Genomic DNA, 13,991 nt, shown 5'->3' on the forward strand with positions numbered 1-13,991 from the left:
TACTTCTCTTACACACAGGCGACATGCAACCACTCATAGTCACTGTAGGCATCTCATCTACACACAAACACACACACACAAACATTCAAAGCCCAGTGCTGTGAACTGCTGAGAAGTGATGCCGCCCATTTCAAAAGAGTTGAATTTCTTTCTTTCACAGTAACTGAAATGCAATCATGTAAAAAAAAAAAAAAAAAGAAAAAGAATAAAAAATGAACTGTGTGTATAGCGGAGAAACATAAAAAAAAACGGAGCTACAACTTATAGAATTTAATATGAATAACCTGACATTAATTTGAAATTTCATTTAAAGCATTTCATTACACGTCCTACTGTGTATGATTGTGTACATTTACACACGTTACAGGTTACATGTAGTGTGTTTTATACTTTTTATTTCTCAACAAACGATTTGCACACACTGTACATATAACTGTTATCTCATTTGGAAGTAAAAAAGAAAAGGCCTAGTTTAAAAACCTTCCAGTGTTCATTTGCTTGTTGTTGAATTATTTACACTTTTAGATGAGCAGAGGTCACACTGAGACAACACATCTGTAGATTTCTAATAGATGTCACCATCCAGTGAAAATGGACAATAGACTAGAATTAAAAAATTTAAATGCCGCAGTGCAATTTAACGAATCACATTAAAAATAACAAACATTGAGAGAGCCGATCATTTTCTTTTATGTTCACCTATTAGTTCTTGAAAGTTAGGAAATAAAAGGGCAGGAACGACATTCGGGAATGAAAAGATTGTGGTATTTGTAAGGTTAACGGTTATCGGACTAATTAACAGCCATGACTAACACAGCCTACAGCATACTTCCACAACAACATGGTACGCTACACACTGCACTCTAACTTCAACAGTTCAACACTGGACTATACACACACACTGCATTCATACTGCATTTATACACACTGGACTATAGACACACACACACTGCATTCATACTGCATTTATACACACTGGACTATAGACACACACACACTGCATTCATACTGCATTTATACACACTGGACTATAGACACACACACACACTGCATTCATACTGCATTTATACACACTGGACTATAGACACACTGCATTCATACTGCATTTATACACACTGGACTATACACACACACTGCATTCATACTGCATTTATACACACTGGACTATAGACACACACACACTGCATTCATACTGCATTTATACACACTGGACTATAGACACACACACACACTGCATTCATACTGCATTTATACACACTGGACTATAGACACACTGCATTCATACTGCATTTATACACACTGGACTATACACACACACTGCATTCATACTGCATTTATACACACTGGACTATACACACACACACACACACACACACACACACACACACACACACACACTGCATTCATACTGCATTTATACACACTGGACTATAGACACACTGTATTCATACTGCATTTATACACACTGGACTATACACACACACTGCATTCATACTGCATTTATACACACTGGACTATAGATACACACTGCATTTAATTTAATATAATAATCTATCTGACAATAAGCTATCTGTACCACAGGACATTTCTGTATCTGTACAGTCTGTTGCACCTTAACATATTACATATATATAATATTTATATTTATACTTATACAGCTATATACATATATAAGTACATAATGTATATAATGTGTAGTGCACTGTAAATATGTCTAGTAGTACTCTATGTAAACTGTTCTTAATTTCTGTTTCTTAACTTCTGTATGTAAATGGTTCTGCAATTTTTGGAGCACGCTCCCAAGAATTTCACTCACCATGGCACATGTGCTGTGGTGATGTGACAATAAAGGTGACTTGACTTGACGTGACTTGACTTAACCGGTTGAGATTCATTCATTATTTTGGTCATTTTGGTCACATTTTGGACTGATGTGCATATACAGTACAGAGGAATTAAAGATTCCTTGGTCCAGATGCCCTGGTCTGGAATTCCCTCCTCAGTTCTGTCTCAGATCCTCACATCTTTCTAAAGAACACTTCATGGTCAAAACACGATAAAATCAGCTCATGCTGTCGATTCAGCATCCACACATTCTATGAGATCTGGGTTTGTTTTTATTCTGCCTTCATTTGGCCAATGCAGTACCGATGTCTTCCCCTGTTTTACTGTAATGAGCTGCTGAAAAGGTTCCCAACATGAGGTCTGGCCAAATCCCAACTGTTTTTTTCTGCACAATAAATCCTAGACAATTACCGCCACTTCAATTAAGCTTAAAAATGCGATTCAAACCAAAACGAGCTGCCAAATATAGACGCTGGTATGCACACATGTTTCCCGTTTAAGACGTTACAGCTCTTTAACATGTTTCACCTGAGGAGCACATGCACATACGAAGAGACGGGATTACACACAAACAATAAAAAGGGGTAGAAATTTATCACAGTTCGATTAAAAAAGATGAATGGGTGAAATGTCAGATCCTGGAAGCAAGACACGAAACTATGCAGAGGTTCTGTGCTGACATGATGGTACTAGAACAAGGATCTGTTTCTGATGGAGACTACAAAGCACTTCTGTAAATCATTGTGGATAAAGGCCTCTGCTAAACACTGTCAATTTATATAGATAGAAAGCCACACGAGGTGAAAGACAGTGTCTACACCGAGATTGATGGAATAACTAAAATAAAAGTTACATGGAAGCGATGTTCAGGTTGTATAAGGTTGTATAATAACCCTATGCATGATTGTGTGCCAGTATGTTCACTATATACACACTTATAGTTCTGTCTAGAGAGCGACAGATAACTAGGTTGGGTTTGCCTTTATGATTTACTTCTACTGTAGTATAAGAAAATCAGTGAGAGAACCAAATCCATCTTTATCTCATGAATCTGTACATCACATGCGTTTTCTTAATCATGTAATCAAATGCTGTGGAAGTGACTAAAAATAGTGTCGCTCAAAATGCCACACAATCATCTGGTTGAGAAAGAAAACATACTGTAGGGTGGGTGAAAACAGGAGACACATTTGTCTCTCTCCCTGTTAAAGATGCTAAGACACACACACACACATATTCCAAAAAACTCAAATCCTTCTCCTCCTTTCATACGGAGTCCGAAAGAGCTGACAGTCTCTAAATCAGGCCTGCACACGTGCAAAGATCAAATATTACCAGCTGACGCACCATCGAAAGGATTAATGCAAGCTCCCTTAAGGATATCCGTCTCACGCAGCCTGTGTGAGGCAGTGGAATGGGAGCAGACACACAGTGCTGGGTGAAGATAAAGGAAAGTGAAGGAAAGGAAATCTTTCGGTGTGGTTTACGGCCTGGACACGAGCCAGACACCGAGGAGCGAGAGACAGAGATGGATGAAAGCAGGAGGCCGGGACACAGCAAAGCAAAATGGCGGCAGGGGGAAATTAATGGAGAGCAGATCTACAACAGAAAGAACATAAATGAGTTTTAAAATTTGAAGGAGCCTGAAGGAGTTTGAAGAACAGGATGATGAAGGATTTTTTCAAATGAACACCACTAGAACACCATCGCAATCCCTCTAACAATATAAATGATGCATACTATGAACATATTATAAAGAGAGTAATCCAAGAAATAATTCGAGAATTAGGTGTATAAAAATAGCCCCAGAAATGCTTGACTTTTTATTGGTGGTGCGATCAGTCAGCCGTAAAGAGCTCTGATGAGACTTTACTAGGATGTTCGGTGCCTGTTGCTTTTACTCGTGGTCATAAAATGAGAAACCACGGCGTGTGTAATGTTTAGCGATGAGGTCCTTGTCCTCATGTCCTCGGCAAGAGGTAGAAGTTTTCTGTCGGACATGTGGAATTCGTTTTAAGGGTATGCTTTGAGAAATTAAATTCTATCCAACAATCCAAATTTAGTAGCAAGAGCCGTAGGGTTATGAATTTAAAGAGCCACTTTTGGCCTTTAACCCACAACAAAGCTATAAAGACAGGAGTTTAAAGACATGTTCATGATCAGGAAACTTCATGACTGTGGAATGCGTCTGATGTGAGGTGGGGATGCACTGGATCACAGGGCACCGTGCACGCGCGCACACACACACACACACACACACACACACACACACACACACACACACACACACACACACACACACACACACACACACACACACACACACACACACACACACACACACACACACACACACACACCCCTGAGCTCAGGATCAACCCCTGGATGTGTAAGGATGTGTAAGGTTGTATGGTACCTGATGCACCACCATGCTGCCTAAAAGCATAGTTTGGTACCATTTTTGTGTGCGTGTGAAGGTGTGGTACTCGGTTTGGGGGACACACACACACACACACACACACACACAAACACACACACACACACACACACACACACACACACACACACACACACACACACACACACACACACACACACACACACACACACACACACACACACACACACACACACACACACACACACGGTGTCTGTGTCTGAGTGTGTGCACGTCGAGCTCGTGTCCTGTATGAGGCGCTGTACTCAAGGTTTTACACAAAAGAAGACGCATCTGAAAGAGAGTGCGCTTTACAGGAACATCTCGCTGTGCTCCTGTGTTACATGATTCGTGTTGTTTCAGCAGCGGAAGGTCCGAGGAAACGGAATAAGCGGATTTTAGCAGGTGTCCAGAAGATCCGAAGCAACGCATCCTTCTCGAGTTCATTGAAAAATCTGCTCTAAGATCTTTACTCTGTGACTTTATCCGCACTGGGCGCACATGAAGGAGGTGATGAAGAAGAGGATGAAGAGCGCTGCTCCGGTCGTGCTGTGATTTGTCCCGGTTTTACGCGCGCCAGTTCGTCACGGGTCTCGAACATGCAGCGGCTGCGGGTTGCGATGCTTTTTCTAGGATTTCTGCACGGCGTGACAGGTGAGGAGATCTGTCCTCTACACTGAGCTGCTACTTTATCCTGCCACTCTGTTAGAGCCTTAGAGCTGTCTCTGCTCCTATGCACAAAAGTATTGGCACCCTTCTACCGGTCCATCAGGACCACAGCTGGGTTATGAAGAGTCTCAGCACAGCAGTAACAATGACATGTTAGTGTACTGTATATACTGTATGGTGCTGAAGACACCTTTATACTCTTTTTTTGTGTGCTTTATACACTGGTCAAGCATATTCTAGGGAAACTGGCTTGAATACATGCACAGATGAGACACCAATAAACCTGCTTGCATGTGTGATGTAAACAAATCATGTTTATATTCAGTAAACATAATAATAATTTCCTCCCTGGCTGCTTTTATCTGTGTAGAATTACAGAAATGGGTTTCATTTGCAGCCAAAGTTTTATCTCAGCATCAATCATTAGTGTGTGTGTGTGTGTGTGTGTGTGTGTGTGTCACTTTCCCTCCCTTTAATCCAGCCTCCAGATGTGTGGGCCATGCCTGCAGCCCCCCTGTGGGCAACCTGGCCAGAGGCAGGACTCTTCACACACAGTCAACCTGCTGCTCCAACAGCTCTCTGATGGCAGACGATCCTTTTCTCCACCCGGACACGTGGTGGGAATCGGGGGCCACAGCAGCCGGAGAGGATGAAATCCGCCTGGACTTGGAGGATCGTTTCTGCCTCACCCATGTGGTGATGGTGTTCCGCTCACCACGTCCCGCTGCCATGAGCCTGGAGCGCTCGCAGGACTTTGGCCGCACCTGGGAGACACTGAAGGTCTTTGCTGAGAACTGCAGCTCCGCTTTTAGCCTCCCTGATGATGTTAGCCAGCAGGAGGCACTTTGCACTTCCAGATACTCCGGTGCCATGCCTTGTACTGGGGGAGAGGCAAGTTGTTGATAAATAGAAACACCTTGACTGAGATGCCTGAATTTATTCATAGTGCTCAATTTTGACTTGAATTAATGAATCTTTTCAAAACTGAACTAAGCTTTATTCTGATCAAAAAGATCTATACTTGCTTCCCCTCCAGGTGATTTTCCGGTCCATGGCTCAGGGCAGAGGGATAGACGACCCCTACAGTCCTGAAGCCTTGTCCATACTGACCCTAACTAACCTGCGCATACGCCTCCTGAAACCCCATCACTGTACTGCTTCCCCTTTCACCACCTCTAAGGGGGAGCGCAATGCTCCACAACGAGCACCCAACCTCCCAGTCTCACCCACAGTTCCCAGACAGACACTTCATCATGCCACACACTCCGATTCTGCTCTTTATGCCATCTTCTCGCTCCTGGCACGAGGGACATGCCTGTGTCATGGACATGCAGAGCAGTGCCGTCCTTCTGGGAGACCGGATAGCCTTCAGAGCAGCGGCGTGGTAAGTTAGCCTGAGAAAGGAACAAGTGCTCCAATTCAGAAAACAGATCAATTTTGTTAATTATGTCAATCCTAGGGGGCATGGTGGCTTAGTGGTTAGCACGTTCGCCTCACACCTCCAAGGCCGGGGCTCGATCCGCGCCTCCGCCTTGTGTGTGCGGAGTTTGCATGTTCTGCCCGTGCCTCGGGGGTTTCCTCCGGGTACTCCGGTTTCCTCCCCCGTTCCAAAGACATGCATGGTAGGTTGATTGGCATCTCTGGAAAATTGTCCGTAGTGTGTGAGTGAATGAGAGTGTGTGTGCCCTGTGATGGGTTGGCACTCCGTCCAGGGTGTATCCTGCCTCGATGCCCGATGACGCCTGAGATAGGCACAGGCTCCCCGTGACCCGAGAAGTTCGGATAAGCGGTAGAAAATGAATGAATGAATGTCAATCCTAAGAGTTCAGGATTAGTCGAACTGCATCCTATATACTGACAGGCTGTGTGGGTTGTCGTGTTGGGAAGAAGGGTGAAGCTTAAAAGTCCTGCTTTGTTTGGGGTTGGAGCTCATTTCTGGGCTGGTTAAATGTAAACGGTTTAGAGGCATGATAAAAAAAAATTATGAAAATATAACAAACTCTTATTTGTGATTGGTTTATAAGGGCAGACAGAAGTTCAGAAGTTCATCTGCATAAATGTGTGTGAACAGGTGCAGGGCAGGTGTGTGTGCACTCACCACACAGCAGGCGTTCACTGTGAGAAATGCGCTCCGCTCTACAACGATCGGCCGTGGAAAGCAGCCAACGGCAGCAGTGGAGAACCGAACCCCTGTCAGAGTAAGTGCCCTATCTGAGTACTGCCTGGAAGTTGGTTAGGACCGAGGACTCCTTCACATTTTCTTTGCTTGCTCTTTCTACCTAGAGTGTGAATGTCATGGTCATGCAGAGAGCTGTCACTTCTCCAGGCGAGTGTGGAGCTCCACAGGTGGCACCAGCGGAGGTGTGTGCGATGACTGCCGACACAACACCGCAGGCCGGAGGTGCCAACGCTGCCGCCCTGGATACCGACGCCACCCGGCTCGACCCCTCGACTCGCCTCAAGCCTGCACACGTAAGTGAGAGAATCAGTAACTCTTTATAATGTGCAGAGTTCACAGGAATAACAAAGTTCACCAAATACATGCCACGACATGCAAAATACGATGCAAACACATTCAGTATCATCTTATGTGTAAAAACATGCATCTGACCTTATTAAACAGAGAAGTGTTTAATCAAGTGCTGAAAAGTGTAATGTCTAATCGTAATAACATAGGATTAGGCCTTTGGCACTTAATACAGACTTTGGTATTTCAGATAAATATTGACAGTGAAGAGGAGACTCGTAGCCCAAGGCTTCAGGATGAAGGACATGTGAAGACCTGACTTTGTTGATTTGATATCAGTTTCGTATAAGGAACACAAATTTATAGCAGATATATATAATGATTTTTATATGCATTTACATAATTTGGACTTACAATTTACAATTGGACCTGCAAGCTTTACATAAGAAAAGAAATTATTTATGTGAAAATATTAAATTCAATTCTAAAAGTTTATCTGTATAGCGCTTTTTACAACTGACATTGTCTCAAAGCAGCTTTACAGAACATAAACATAGAACAAAAGGTTATTATAAAGAATAATATAAAGATTAATATAATACAAATATTCAAGATTAATATTAGATATATTTAAATGTGTTTGTATTTATCCCCGATGAGCAAGTCTGAGGTGACTCAGGTGACTGTAGGGAGAAAAATGACGGAACCATGAGAGGAACCAGACTCAAAGGGGAACCTCATCCTCATATGGGTGACACTGGAGGGTGTGATTATAAATATACAGTGTGACAAATGTAGTATTGATGAGACGATTGTTGTCCTCAAAGACCACATGGAGTTGGCATCTTTTCTTTAGCATAACATGTGGTATACTATTGAATGTGGTAGCCTAGTGGTTAAGGTGTTGGGCTACCAATGGGAAGTTGAAAGTTTGATCCCAGATCCACCAAGCTGCCTGTGTTGGGCCCCTGAGCAAGGCCCTTAACCCTCAATTGCTCAGCTGTATAAAAAAAAGAGAGAGAGAATGTAAGATTCTCTGGATAAGGGCTTCTGCCAAATGCTGTAAATGTAAATAACAGAGTCCCACTGGATCTAGAACATCTCTAGATGCCTCAGGATCCTCATAGGGTTGGGATCATCTCAGTGGAGGTCCAAAATCTTCATGGAGGTCCAATAGACCTTTTAGAGGATGATCAGATATTCCTGCTTTACAGACATGGCAGCAATCACAAAATATCAGCAGAGAAAACTTTCTTACCTGTGGAAAGTTAGTGTTGGGAATTTCAAAATGTTTCAACGCCCTCTGCAGGAGGAACCGTGACATTACATTGTCACTTTCCCTCCCTTTAATGTACATATTTTACTATTGGAGAAAATTACTGACATGCCTAAAGTGAAAATATTCTGCACATTATCTGTCTGATCCGTGCACTGAATCCTAGTCTTTTAGTTTGTTATTAAATCGATGACAGAGAATGTCCGAAATGCTAATGTTTAAGTTTAAGTGTTAATGTGTAAAGCTGGTGTTTACTCTTACCCCAGGCTGTTGGTGCGACCCGGTCGGCTCGGTGTCGGTCAGGACCAACGAGGAGGCGCTCTGGTGTCACCCCAGGAGCGGGCAGTGCCACTGTAAGCCTGGTGTCGGGGGGGCGAGCTGTAATCACTGCCTGCCTGGTCATTGGGGCTTTGGACTAGAGGGCTGCAGACCCTGCGCCTGCCCTCTGACCTGTGACACTGTTACAGGTCAATGCTTAGAAAGGTGAAAGTCCTAGAAGAGAACTCATTACTTCTCTTCGTTTATCTGTTCGTTAACAGTTGCTCCACTGTTCAAATGAAGTGATTCATGTATAGATTTTTTATTTTTATTTATTGTGCATGAATAAAACCTCTTATGTCATCATGGAAAAGGTTTAGGCTTTAACTTGGACACGTTTTCTCGATGTATCTATTTCTCTATCCAGCAAAACCATTGGAGAATTTCACAACATTCCCCTCGGAGGTAAAATTCCTGATTTGACTCACTTCCACCAGCATGAGGAGACCAAGTCGTGGTCCAACGAGCTCAGTGTCTCTGCCCTGTACTACTCAGGTGAGCTAACACACTGAATCCAGCTGTGAATCCACACTGAACGTACATAAAAAGTACTGACAGCCTGTGACCTGAAGTGTGGTGTGTGTGTGGGTGTGATGCTACTTTACAGAGAAATGTGCCTGCAAGGAAAGGAAGGTGAAGAGTGTATCTGATTTGTGCAGGATGAAACATTCTTACGGTAAAATCAGACCAAGTCAGACACATTCCAAAAGAATGTACAGTAAAATAAATAAAACATGCACAGAGGATGATGGATTTTTTTCAGAAACTAGCTGATTGCTGATTCTCAGAAAACTTTAAGCTTATGATATTCTGCATAATACCTTTTTTTGGGTATTTATTACATGCTCACCTTTGTGTTTTGAATGCAGTGTGAAGACTAAAGTATGTGCTCATCTCTCCTGTGCAGTGATCAAGGCCAGTGTGCTGTCAGCTCATGATAAAGGCACGCACGCGGTGGTGCAGGTGAAGGTGAGGAAGGTGCTGCGCTCAGGTATCGTGCTGTTATCTCAGGGCACACACAGCCTGTACCCACTCTCCTGGACCAGCCGCGGCTGCACCTGCCCCGTCCTCAACCCAGGTACTAGAACTGCATGTTACTGTAACTGACAACAACTGCACAGACCTGCTGATTTATTAGTCACGTTAAGTACAGCTGAGATCCTGGAGCTACACAAGTGAGACAGACATGAAATATTTGCCAGATGCCCTTATCCACAGCGTCTTACATTTTTATCTTATTTTATAAAACTGAGCGGTTGAGGGTTAAGGGCCTCGGTAAAGGGCCCAGCAGTGGCAGTATGGTTTTCCTGGGTTTTTGAACTCACAACCTTCCCATCAGTCCAATGGCTTAACCACAGAATATCTGAGAAGGGATGTAGTAGGTTAAGATGTTGGACTAATGATCAGACTGAGTTCAAATCCCAGATCCACCAAGCTGACACTGCTGGGCCCCTGAGCAAAGCTCTTAACCCATACCTGCTCAGGTGTATAAAATGAGATAAAAATGTAAGACACTTTGGAAAAGGGCTTCTGCCAAATACAGTAAACGTAGAACAGTTTTTTTTTATTTCATGTAAAGGTGATACAAAATGATGTGCAAAAACTTTGATCCCAGCCACCACCTCTTTATGAGAAAACCCTTTAATTGTATCTAGTGTATAAAACAGATTTATTTATAGGTTTCTGAGGCTGTTTATATCTAGTACAGAGCGAAGCATGAGGAGATTAAGTTATGGAGAGTGTAGAGAGGTGTGTGTGATTGAGGCCTTGGTGTTCAGGGATTTTTCTAAAGTATGCTTGTCCACCTGCGTCCAGGAGCAGAGTACCTTCTGGCCGGTTCAGAGGAGGCAGAAACGGGTCGTCTGCTGGTCACCATGAGGAGTCTGGTAGTACCGTGGACCGATACGCTCAGCTTTCTGGTCTCCGAAGCTCTGCGGCAAGGCTGCTTATGAGAAGAACGTTCCAGAAAGTGACGGATACACAACACTGAAAACTAGGACTTCACAGCTGGTTATGTAAACCCTGAAATGTTAACTGAACTGTAAAATCTCCCATGTGACACACCCTGATACACGGCTCAGGGCAGTTGCTTTAATTGCTTCCACCAACTATTACAGTCCGTTAACTAAGCGTCCATTCTGATATTATAGTTTTGTTTTTTAACCAGTTGATTCGTTTTCCTTCAGTCAATGTTAAATAGTCTATTTTTGTAAACTTTTAATTAAAAAAAGTACGAAACACTTTTTCACGTTTTGTGTCACAAACACATACTGAACCGACAAACGGGGACCGTTACCACGGATACCGCTTCTTCCTCTGATCATCTGTTTTACTTATTGTTGGGCTGAAGATTAAACTAAATTATAATTTAGTAATGCAAGCTTACATGTTTCAAGAAGGCAGGTGACTTCTCATGCACCTAAGACGATATACTGGGATATAGAATGCGAAGAAATTTAGGATTTTAAAATTTAAATAATGGCATCCTGAGGATACGGGACAATCAGAAAATCGAATGAAACACACACACACACACACAGAGGTTTCAATGAGGAAGCTCTCAGAGACAATGTGGATAAAGACAGCCGTGTGAAACAGTAGCCTCTGTTTTTTTGTTTGTTTTTTGTTTTTTTTAATCAAGAAAAGCATCTAAAGACGATTCAGTGCAGACGCAGTCCTTTAGACATGAACATTAATCATCAAATCTGATCAGCAGGAGCATTGAAAACTACAAGTTTTCTTTACACGGTTTCTTGTAGGATGTGTAGTACAGGAGTATCCAAGAGCAATGATTAGATTGCATGATTAGTCATTAGCATTCCTGTCTTCATCTTTGTCACATCTTGTCTCCTTCCTCCTGAGCCCGGCAGTTCAGAGGTTGAAAGGCTGTGTGTGAGTGTGTGTATGAGAAAGAGAGAAAGAGAAAGAGAGAGAGAGAGAGACATTAGCTCGCTGCAGACGTCTCTGTGCTTGCTGCTGCTTCCTCCGAGCCTGAAACAGATGCAGAGTCACTGCTGTGGGACTCGACAAGTGTGGCAGCATCAGAGGGGGCTTCAGAGGGGGCACTCTCGTTGTCGTCGTCCTGTGGGTAGAGTTCGGGGTATTTCTGCATGCACTCCTGCATGCCGCGAAAATAATCAATACACTCGGAGCCCTTCACCTCCTCCTTGCTGTAGTGAAAACAGGAGAAGGCATCTTTGAACTGCTGACCACACGGACCGCTGGCCATCCCTCCCAGACACGGGCAGTTCCAGTTAATGTCCCCGTTGGGTAGAATGAGACCTGCACAGTGGCAAAAATAAATAAATAAATAGATTTTAAAAATAAATAAATAAATAAATAAAAAAGAAAGGAACAAAAATCACTCCACTCTTTACCCAGAAACTAGTCTGTGTATAACATTATTTCACAGCAATATTAAAGTCCACAAGTCTCTATGTGTGTACATCTCTGTGTCTCTCTCATTCTTCATTTTCTCTGCTCCTATATGTATCTTTCCCTCACTCTTTTACACCATCCCTCTCTCAGGCTTATCTCTAGCTCCGTCCTTGTTTCTTTCCATGTCTGATTCTTTCCATCTCTGTCTCCCTCTCACTGTCATTCACACTATTGCTCTCTATTTCTCTGTCCCCATCTCTTTCCACATCCATCCCATTAATTATTCACCATTCTCTTTGTCCCCATGTCATTCTCATGTCACCCCAATACACAAAGGAGGTTAATGTCATGAGCTGACCGTGATCCTCGTAGGGGTCATTGGGGTCATCTTCCACCAGTTCGGCATTACTTGGTGCTTCGTGGTCCTCCTTGGTCACAAAGATGACGTGGTCTTTACCTGAAGGAAGACAAAAACAAGACTTACAGACCTGTAAATACAGAGGAAGCTAGTGACAGAGAGCGTGAGTGTGAGAGAGAGAGAAACAGAGTGTGTGTGTGTGTGTGAGTGAGAGAGAGACAGAGAGAGAGAAACAGACACAGACAGAAAGAGAGACAGAGAATCAGACAGTGTGTGTGTGAGAGAGAGAGAGACAGACAGAGAGAAACAGACAAAGACAGAAAGAGAGACAGAGACAGAGAATCAGACAGTGTGTTTGTGTGTGTGTGTGTGTGTGTGTGTGTGTAATTTACACATTCATTGGCCCTAGGATCAATAATGCGGTAAAGAGCCTGCACTGCTTTTTACATTCTTTATAAGTCAAAAATACAATAACAAGCAGAACAAACTGTTCACATTTAAATTGTTTATTTCAATTGTTCAACAAGACACGAACTTGCTAACGCATTTCTTCGTTTCCCACCCATATTCCCCCAAATCCCCGCCTTCTACTCTAAGATTGGTTCAATTCAAGCTGCGTGGGGTTATTAACCAATGACAGAACAGGCTGTAGACTAAAACTAGCCAATCGTAATCGAGAAGGGTTGAGTTGCCGGAAAGCGGGTGACAGTAACCGCTAACACACATGACATGTGAAATCAATGTCAAATAAGAACGCTTCTGCAGGTGAAGTTTAGCAATTAGGAAAAGAAACCATACCTTCCTGCCTGCAATAAGACATTTTTACCAACACGCGAAAGGGTTGGTCACCCAACTGAACACCTTTTATTGTCCGTATTTAATATTTGGTCCCGAGCAACCGGCAAACTGAGCAGCCGCACGCTTCTATGGTAAGCAAGCTGGACAGCAGCTCTGGGATTTCATAATAAAAGTTCCAACTAAAAAAAGCACTTTTTATCAAATAAAATAAAAGTCTCTAATAACAAGTGGTACAAATCAGCAAAATGAAAAATAATAATAATAAGTAAACAATCAATAAAAAAGAGTTTTTTAATAATAATAATAACAATAATAATTATTATTGTTATTATTACATTATTTTTATTTGCTGTTATTATTATTTGCTGTTATTATTATTTGCTGTTATTATTATTATTATTATTATTATTATTATTATTATTATTATTATTATTATTATTATTAT

General features: G+C 42.5%; 2 protein-coding genes across 2 annotated transcripts; one reads left to right on the forward strand and one right to left on the reverse strand.

The window, feature by feature from the left end:
• Positions 1–4,513: 4,513 nt before the first annotated feature.
• On the forward strand, positions 4,514–11,206 carry si:dkey-202e22.2 (netrin-4). The gene is made up of 10 exons (XM_027155786.2): positions 4,514–4,936; positions 5,433–5,842; positions 5,988–6,335; positions 7,023–7,149; positions 7,235–7,423; positions 8,961–9,177; positions 9,380–9,507; positions 9,620–9,688; positions 9,920–10,090; positions 10,828–11,206. The coding sequence occupies exons 1-10, from the start codon at positions 4,882–4,884 to the stop codon at positions 10,962–10,964; spliced, it is 1,851 nt and encodes a 616-aa protein (XP_027011587.2). The 5' UTR covers positions 4,514–4,881; the 3' UTR covers positions 10,965–11,206.
• A 409-nt stretch (positions 11,207–11,615) lies between these two features.
• chchd4a (coiled-coil-helix-coiled-coil-helix domain containing 4a) lies at positions 11,616–13,698 on the reverse strand. Its single transcript, XM_027155787.2, has 3 exons — positions 13,547–13,698; positions 12,749–12,847; positions 11,616–12,294 (listed from the first exon to the last, which is right to left on the reverse strand). The coding sequence occupies exons 1-3, from the start codon at positions 13,566–13,568 to the stop codon at positions 11,957–11,959; spliced, it is 459 nt and encodes a 152-aa protein (XP_027011588.1). The 5' UTR covers positions 13,569–13,698; the 3' UTR covers positions 11,616–11,956.
• Between the last annotated feature and the right edge of the window lie 293 nt (positions 13,699–13,991).

Source organism: Tachysurus fulvidraco, chromosome 2, assembly GCF_022655615.1.
Source record: "Tachysurus fulvidraco isolate hzauxx_2018 chromosome 2, HZAU_PFXX_2.0, whole genome shotgun sequence".
Taxonomy (NCBI): Eukaryota; Metazoa; Chordata; class Actinopteri; order Siluriformes; family Bagridae; genus Tachysurus; species Tachysurus fulvidraco.

Bases quoted from the DNA above. Each gene is read 5' to 3' on its own strand.
- si:dkey-202e22.2 (XM_027155786.2), top strand. From the start codon at position 4,882: ATGCAGCGGCTGCGGGTTGCGATGCTTTTTCTAGGATTTCTGCACGGC. The intron at 6,336-7,022 runs GTAAGTTAGCCT...GTGTGTGAACAG, and splicing joins GCCTTCAGAGCAGCGGCGTG to GTGCAGGGCAGGTGTGTGTG. The intron at 7,150-7,234 runs GTAAGTGCCCTA...CTTTCTACCTAG, and splicing joins AGAACCGAACCCCTGTCAGA to AGTGTGAATGTCATGGTCAT.
- chchd4a (XM_027155787.2), bottom strand. From the start codon at position 13,568: ATGTCTTATTGCAGGCAGGAAG. The intron at 12,848-13,546 runs GTATGGTTTCTT...GTCTTCCTTCAG, and splicing joins GTCTTATTGCAGGCAGGAAG to GTAAAGACCACGTCATCTTT. The intron at 12,295-12,748 runs GTCAGCTCATGA...GCCACTGTGCAG, and splicing joins TGACCCCTACGAGGATCACG to GTCTCATTCTACCCAACGGG.